The following is an 8,781-nucleotide window of genomic DNA, read 5'->3' as shown; positions in this document are numbered from 1 at the left end:
ATCTGTGTGTTATTTCTTTTACCACTTTGTAACCGCAGTAATGTTTTCTATCTTAGAGACGGCGACCATTACTGAGGCTGGGGCTTAGAGCTAGCCAGAAAATAATTACCCCTGCACCCACCAGGGGTGTCGGGAAGAGCTGGGTATCGCCTGTACCCGACTGTCTGAGGTGATGGTCGGGCACCAGGGCGGCAGGTAGATGGCAGGATTAGGCTGCCAGGGACCAATAACCACGGTATGTGACAGCCTATTGCTATCAGCTCGCTTCTTGTTGTTGTGTCGGGCTGTGGACAGAAAAATAAGGGGACCCAATGCTTTTTTCTTTGTTAAATAAATAAATAAAAAAAACACCCCCCAATTTTTCCATCTAAAGCCGCATACAACAAGTGGCAGCGGTCTGATAACTCTCGCGGTTTTTATAAATCCTCAGAATCCCTCCTGTGATTATTATCTATAGCGCAGCAGCCGGGGAATTCTATATAACTTGTTATGACTAACAAATATAATATAAATAAAGTTTATTGAATATAGAATGTGATGGAATGTTGATCTCCTGTTATGTCATCACACGGGTATATAAGAAGCTGCGGAACTTAGAAGCCTCTGAGGGTTTGTTGTAGGAGATAGAGGTAAGTCCACTGTGTCCTGAGCTCCTGTTGTGTCCATCATTCTATTCTATCTTGTCTCCTACATTTCAGTAATGGCCATTTCTTTACTTCTCCTCTATTATAGATTTGGTGCTAGTGAGTGAGAGATTGCGATTGCGGTAAGTAACAATCTGCCTCTGGACATTAAGGGTTTTCCTACAGTCACCACCAGGGGGAGCTCAGTGTATACAGCTGCCATGTAGTATGATCGTACCTGTATGAATCCATATGTACAGAGCGCCTCCTAGTGGTGACTACCAGCTGTATATTGGGAATTATTGCCCTTCTGAGTTCTGCTATAGGTTCCTATATATTAGTGATATATATGGAGAATGGAAGGAATAATGGGAAACAGAATGTCGCCCTATTCTATATTTTATTATGGGTCTCCATAGTTACCTTTGTTAGGTTTATAACTTTATTACTGCAATATATTTTCCCTGTATATTATATGGTTTTCCAGGAAAATTTGTCATAGTGTAGATGGGGACATTATTATGTGCATTATCCCTGTGCTACTCATACAGTAAAGCGGCTTCTGTAAGGGATCAGGCTGGAGGAGGCCCCATGATTACATCTTATATCCTAGAGCAGTGATGGCTAACCTATGGCACTGGTGCCAGAGGTGGCACTCAGAGCCCTTTCTGTGGGCACTCAGGCCATCACCAGAGAGGACTCCAGGTATCTTTCTGCAGTCCCAGACAGCCCAGGACTTGCTGTGCACAGAGCTATTTTAAAGTGACAGCTGTACCTGGGACTATTTCCTGCTTTATTGGTGTCCTCAGGTGCTGGTATCAATTAAAACTGTGACAGAGAAGGGAGTATAAATCACAAATTAAATTTCTGTGTTGGCACTTTGCGATAAATAAGCGGGTCTATGTTGTAGTTTGGGCACTCGGTCTCTAAAAGGTTTGCCATCACTGTCCTAGAGTCTCATAGGTATTGCCAATGTCTATAGGATTCCCAGAAGTTCCTATAATCTTATAGATTTCCCAGAAGTTCCCATAAGCTTATAGACTTCCCAGAAGTTCCCATAACCTATGAGACAGTTGGAGACATATGATGTAATTATAGGGATAAGCTATAGATGAGGCTTCTGGTCTGGATGTGACTGGCCTTGTATAACAGGATAGATCTGGGGGGCACTTACATGTGGGGTTATTGGTGTCATTGAGTTAATACTGAGGGTCTTGGGTTCTGTGGAGGTCCATAGAGATTGCTATAGACTGGGATCTAGTACAGGTATAGGAGGGGTAGTGAGAGAAGTATTAAAGAGGGAATCTTGAAGTCTTCAGGTCTGGGGATGAGAAATGGTTATAAAGGTTTAGTAAATGTCCACTAATGTCTGATGTCTATCATGTCTCCACCTATAGAAATCATAGAGAATGTCCTGGACACTCACTGTCTTATTTACTTATAGGATGGAGGACGAGGAAGAGATGGAGGTGTGGGAGGGGGTGATGGCGGAGGAGGTCTTGAACAACTGGGTGGAAGGTTTTATGGATGAGCTGATGGAGGATAACATCAAGCAGGAGATTGAGGAGTTGATGGAGGATGAAGAGGAGGAGGATTATAAGACCGAGGATGAAGAAGAGGAGGAAAAGATTATAGAGATGAGGTAAGTTATCGGGGCACAGGTTACAGTATATGATGAGATAAGTTATTGGGGGGATTTATCATACAACTGAATGGGGAAAATAATCTTGAGTAAGTGAGAGGGGGAAATAATCGTAACTTCTGGGGGTTCACTGATAATTGCGATTATTTCAGGGCTTGGTTACAAAGGTTTAGTAAATGAGACTTTTCTTCTCTTGTCCACTAATGTCTGACGTCTATCATGTCTCCGCCTGTAGAAATCATAGAGAATGTCCTGGACACTCACTGTCTTTTTTTATTTACTTATAGGATGGAGGACGAGGAAGAGATGGAGGTGTGGGAGGGGGTGATGGCGGAGGAGGTCTTGAACAACTGGGTGGAAAGTTTTATGGATGAGCTGATGGAGGATAACATCGAGCAGGAGATTGAGGAGGTGATGGAGGAGGAAGAGGAGGAGGATGATAAGACCGAGGATGACGAAGAGGACCAAAAGATTGTAGAGATGAGGTAAGTTATCGGTGCACAGGTTACAGTATATGAGACAAGTCATATACTTATTTCAGGGCTTGTATGCAAGAAAACTGTCCAACAGGCCCTGATAAATCTCCCCCATTTATTTTACTGATTTACCTACAATGGAGCTAATAAAGAAATGAAGCCGTTGCCCGTAGCAACCAATCAGATCACATTTTACATTGTCCAGTTGGCTTTAGACTAATGGTGGACTCCACCTTTACTTTCCTGTAGCTTTGATCAATCTTCTCATTGTGTAGAGAAATAGGGAGGCCGAGCACATGGAGGACCAGGGGTCTAATGCATAAGTGATCTGATTGGCTGCCTCTGTGGTCATGTATAATGATATCACATTGTATCATGTTTATAAATATCCTGACCTGTATATATCATGTGTCCCATCATATTCTCCTAACAGACGGTGGTGGCGGAGTGTCAGGGCATCAGGCGCCCCAATACGGTAATTATGCAATACTATTTTCTATATACTGACCTCATTACCAGGGGGGTAATGAAGAGGGGTAAGTACATGGGGGACATCAGAGATACATAGAAGGGTATATGGTGGCTATAAGAGGTATATGGTGGGTGTAAAGGGTATATGGGGGACATGTAGGGTGTATAGAAGACATGAGGGGTATATGGAGGGCATAAGGGGTATATGGGGACATAGAGGTATATGGTGGGTATAAGTGGTATATGGTGGGTGTAAGGCGTATATGGGGGACATCTAGGGTATATAGAAGAAATGAGGGGTATATGGGGGGCATGAGGGGTATATGGGGGCATAGGGTTTAATTGGGGACATGAGGGGTATGAGGGATATGTAGGGTGCATATGGGTTATATGGAGAACATGAGAGATATATGGAAAATGTTAGGGGTATATAAAGGACATAAGGGGTATATGAAGGACATAAGGGGTATATGAAGGACATAAGGGGTATATGAAGGACATAAGGGTTATATGGGGGGAATGTGTAGGGCAGTTCCAGTTACCAGCGCTGTGTTTCTCTTTTAGAATAACAACAGTAAGAAAATTAAGATTCTTTGACTTATTTGATAACATGTGAGTATAGAAACGGTTTTGAACATTTCCTTTATCCCATTAAGTTATAGAATAATCTAGAACAAGTGTCCTACAATCCCTTCTCACCAGTCTCCATATTATCTAATCCCAGAATATAACAATGATTTATAATAGAGATTTCATTCCTAATATGTCTCATATAGCGAGGAGGGAGATGATGCTGAAGAAGAGGAGGAGGAGGAATGGGAAGAGCTGAAAGTGGAGGAGGAGGAGGAGGAGGAGGAAGAATGGAAAGAGCTGGAAGTGGAGGAGGAGGAGGAAGAATGGAAAGAGCTGGAAGTGGAGGAGGAAGATGAGGATGTGGAGGACATATGTGTTCATGAGAACATCATAGAAAGTCCTAGAAGGTAAATGTAGAGTACAAATACATCAGCCGATTACACACAGACATTATGAATATATACAGTCACCATCATAGATTTTTATTTTTTTATATTGATCTCAGTGTTTTCTTTTGTAGACCTTCAGGACTGGGAGTGATTGAGGCCTGGGCGAGCGAGGAGTCTCTACAGTAAGTATGAGGAATAAATAGGACTAGATTTACTAAAGTCCACAATGGGGGTCACATACTCTTATGCATCTCTGCCCCTACACATATTAACCCATAACCCCCCACATCATTTATCTACTTATTTTTTATTGTAGTCCAAGACGCAGATGGTGGAGACCCAAGTGTCTGAGCCAGAGAAGCAGCCGCAAGAGGTGAGCGACAATTTACCTTTTGGCTACCTTTAGTGATCACTAGGGGGCGCTCCTTCAAAATAGTGATGCACATCCCTTTAGAATATATATATTCTTAATATACGTCCATTTTGTATTTTAAGTCTCTTCTTACATTAATAATAATAATATTTTTTTATCTTTCTTCAGCAGAAGCAGTGGAGGTGACAGAAGACCCTTTAGGTAAGTACATGACTTAGCAAAATCCTTTTTACTTTTACCCTATGAGATGAGGTAAACTTAGCAGTCTCTGACCCAACTCCCCTGCTTATGTCTCCTGCAGGTTCCTCAGTTTCCTTCTATGCTGCTGTGCTCCTAAAGTAATGGAGTAATTAACCATCAGACACAGGGGCGAACAATCGCGGTCGCACCCTCCATGGGGGGTAACGGGCTGCACCGACACACTCCCGCCGGGGCATAGCATCAGCCGGCAGTGAGGTGTAGTAACACCCACCACATCGGTGCCCATCTGTCCGCCCAATCTCCCTCATTCTTCCCTACCCACGTGCTGCCACCGGCCAGCATTCATCTGTAGGAGAGACGCCCTCCCTTCCGCTACACATGTGGCTAATCTGTGCTCTTCGGCTCCATGGACGGAGCAGTGGCAGTCGGCTGCCTCATCCTTGCCCCGGTATGCGGGCGCCGGCCAGGCTCATTTGGTGCCGTTCCCTGGCCACCTGTCCGTCTTATCGGAGGCCCGGTATGCAGCTGCTGGCGCAGCTCAATTGTGCCCCACTCCTTAGGTGATCGTGGCCCACCACATCCGCAGCCCGGCTCATGTGACCATGGCCCGCCTCTTCCTTCGCTGGATTCGCGGCCGCCCTGCTTATCTGCAGCTACCAGCACAGCAGTATCTACAGCCAAGCCTCCCCGGCCTGCACACCAGTAAATGTAAGTATCTTTAGATGTGTGTCTATGTGTGTTTATAAGATGTATATATATCTATACAGCAGATACACACATATACTTCATAAGCACATTATGATGTATATGTGTGTATCTGCTGCATCTGTGTGTATAAGCTGTTTTTATGCTATATATACTGTATGTATTCGTATCTGTTTTGTGTGTGTGTATATGTGTTGAATGAGTATATGTATATTCTGTATGTGTGTACACGCAGTATGGGGCACATTTATCACAGCTTGTACTCCTAAAATAGGTGTACAAACTGTGATTTAGTCGCAATTGCCGGCACGGAGGACAGGAATTGCGACTTCTCCCCTCGGAACACCAATCGGCCCGGGAGGTGGAGTTGCTGCACTTTGCTGCATTCTTGCCCTGCCGCGCCTGCACATTGCCTATAGCCTGCACCTGTTCAGATGCTGACCTTGGCCCAATTCTGACCCAGATCGGACCTGGCACCGTAGCACATTAGCCTTCTCATAGATCCGGGGAAGGGGGAAGCATCATATGCTTGTGCATGTGTGTGTATGGTGTTTATACTTTATGTGCAAGTATATGATGTATATATACAGTGGGGCACAGTTACTTACCCGTCCGACAGAGTTCACCCGAAGTGCATTGTCCGACGACAATGCACTCTGCCGCAATTCATTAAGATCGTGCTCCCTTGCTCAGGTCCGCCGGAGTTCACCTTCTTCCCGGTGAATGTAAGTGCATTGGTTGCGACACAACCAATTCGAATTGTCCGATGGCCCGCCCCCCCCCCCCATGATTTCTGTCGCATGAAAGCTGCCACCGCCAGCAAGTGCGCCGCAGTCCCCTTCTAAATACCTGTTACAACGTTGCAAATCCCGAAAATGTCGATAATCCGACGAAAGTGCGTTCTGTGGTCCCTTAGTAAATAAGCCCCTATATGGCCCCATTTATTAAAGCCCCTGCGCCAGGTTTTTGTCTGAAGTTTGCATTTTCCTTTCAGTGCAAAGTCAGACACAAAACTGGCGCAAACACTTTAACTAATGTGGGGCACTGTGTGTATATACTGTATGATATAAGTGTATTAATGTATATCAGTGCATAATGGTGTATGAATTAGTGAATAAATGTATGTATGAGTGTAAAAGTGTATAAAAGTTTCTGTATGAGTGTAGAACTTTATGTGAGTATATAAATGTCTATACAGATATGTATATATTTTTGAAGGGGAATTGGGCCCCATGCAGAAGTCTGCTATGGGGCCCAGCCTCTCCTAGTCACTGATCAGTCCCACCATCCCGGCAGAAGAAAGAAGCATCAGGGTCTCCATATAGGTTGGCTTGACAGTAATTAGTGATAGATGTGTTACCGTAACTCGCATTCAATGGAAGACACTGAGGGCGCCTTGGCAACAAAATAGCTACAACAGTTCCCCGGAACAGCTCCATGACCTTTAACAGCAAAATGGCAATGAATCTCCTGGTTAAATTACCCCCTGGAGCCAGCCCACCTCAAGAGGAGGCCGCCTCTACCCCCCCCCCCCCCACCGTCCCACTATTCCCTGATCAGACCATCCCTGTCTGACATACCCCCTACCAGCCAAGCCGCCTCATAGGGGTTAAGTACAGGCTCTAGAAGTATCTACAAGAACTGTAACCCATCGGGGGGATTTACAAAAAACACATAAAATAATAGAGGGAATATTTTACTTTTAGACCTTAGCCAGTTCTGCTTTTGGATCCCCCACTGAGTATAAATGCCCCTTTAGGCCTTTCCTCCATAATTTAGCCCCTTGTACAGAACTAGTGTAGCTGCAGAACTAGCTGCAAAAAACTGTGCAGCAGTCATTAGTCCAGTGTGTACATGAGGAGGGGTAACACTGTGGGGGTCATTTACTAAGGGCCCGATTCCCAACGTGTTACCCAAATATTTCCAATTTGTGCCGATTTTCCCTGTATTGCCCCGGGTTTTTGGCGCACGTGATCGGATTGTGGTGCATCGGCGTGCACGCGACAGAAATCGGGGGGCGTGGCTGAACAAAAACCTGACGTATTCGGAGAAACCGCCGCATTTTTTAAAAAAAAAAGTGTTGCGGGACTTGCACTTACCTACACCAAGTATAGGATCGTGTACTCTGGCGGACCTCGGCGGACTTCAGCGCAGCAGGAGGAACTGCCTTAGTGAATCGCCGGAAGACCCGAATCCACCGCAGAGAACGCGCCACTGGATTGCGAATGTGCCGGGTAAGTGAATCTGCCCCTGTGTGTAGTCTATGGGGCACATTTACTAAGACCAGTGCAGTATATACTATGTGCAGTTACCTGTGTAGTGTGCAGGCGGCGCCAGATTCAGGATATCTGGTCCACGTTCTGCATGAATCTGTTGCCCCCTGCACTGCTCCGACACAGTGCACCAACTTTTTTTTGGTGCACCATTAATATGGGGAGTGCAATGCAGTTCTGTCCGACACTACATGATAAATCTGACGCACGGTCTGACTGAGCACCGGAACACCCCCTTCCGAGCAGAAATTTGTGTCTCATGAAGAATAGTGCAGCTGCGACACAAAAGGCTCCTCCACCCAGTCAAACATCCTTTGGATGCCACAATTGTGGGGGGACATTGCATTTGGGAGAGTAATTTGTCACCACAAATGTGAACCTCATGATCCAGTTCAAACAGGAAAACTTATTGTAAAGATTTTTGTGATTGCAGGTGATGACAAAAATTTACAGTCTTGTCGGCAGTCAGTCTGGTCCAGTCACTGCTCCTCCATCCCCAGCCATAACATAATACTCCTATAATGTGTCAGTAATGATCTCTTATGTTCTGTATCTGCAGGAGGTGAAGCCATCTTCCAGGACCATACCCCGGCCCTACTACACGGAGATGTCACCATTTCATATGTTCCTACAGAGAAGATTGAAGGAAATGGAGGACGTGTCCGCATAAAGGACATTACTGAGATTTCCTGTAAAACATATAATTATCAGTTCAAGAGACGTCTGCAAATGTCTGGAGACATTACATTGACCACAAGGAACCTGACTATGGAGGACACCGGGATTTACAGGATTGAAATTTTACAAAAATAAATAAATAATTCTATGGAGAAAATCCTATTCATGTGATGTCACAGTCTTTGGTACCTATCCCTACCCCATCAGTCCTAATCTGTCCCCAGTCCTACTGAGTCCTAGAATATCCTTATAGTAAGAGAGATAAATGTATTGATGTAATAATAATAATCACCTATAACAATAGATTTTATAATGTATGCAGGGAACTGTATGTATAACGCCAGCGCTTTGTGTTAGTATTAACTGAGCACTGCATG

General features: G+C 44.8%; 1 protein-coding gene across 1 annotated transcript; it reads left to right on the top strand.

The window, feature by feature from the left end:
* The first annotated feature begins 708 nt into the window (after positions 1-708).
* LOC140068782 (uncharacterized) lies at positions 709-8,561 on the top strand. The gene is made up of 11 exons (XM_072114177.1): positions 709-766; positions 2,068-2,265; positions 2,553-2,750; positions 3,175-3,216; positions 3,777-3,824; positions 3,989-4,192; positions 4,306-4,356; positions 4,491-4,547; positions 4,716-4,748; positions 4,849-5,456; positions 8,286-8,561. Exons 2-10 carry the CDS (start codon positions 2,069-2,071, stop codon positions 4,895-4,897), a joined length of 879 nt encoding a protein of 292 aa, XP_071970278.1. The 5' UTR covers positions 709-766; position 2,068; the 3' UTR covers positions 4,898-5,456; positions 8,286-8,561.
* The last annotated feature ends 220 nt before the right edge of the window (positions 8,562-8,781 follow it).

The sequence above is a fragment of the Engystomops pustulosus genome, chromosome 7 (assembly GCF_040894005.1).
Source record: "Engystomops pustulosus chromosome 7, aEngPut4.maternal, whole genome shotgun sequence".
Classification (NCBI taxonomy): domain Eukaryota; kingdom Metazoa; phylum Chordata; class Amphibia; order Anura; family Leptodactylidae; genus Engystomops; species Engystomops pustulosus.
Note: the sequence above shows the minus strand (reverse complement) of the source record. Positions and strands in the feature narration are given on the sequence as shown.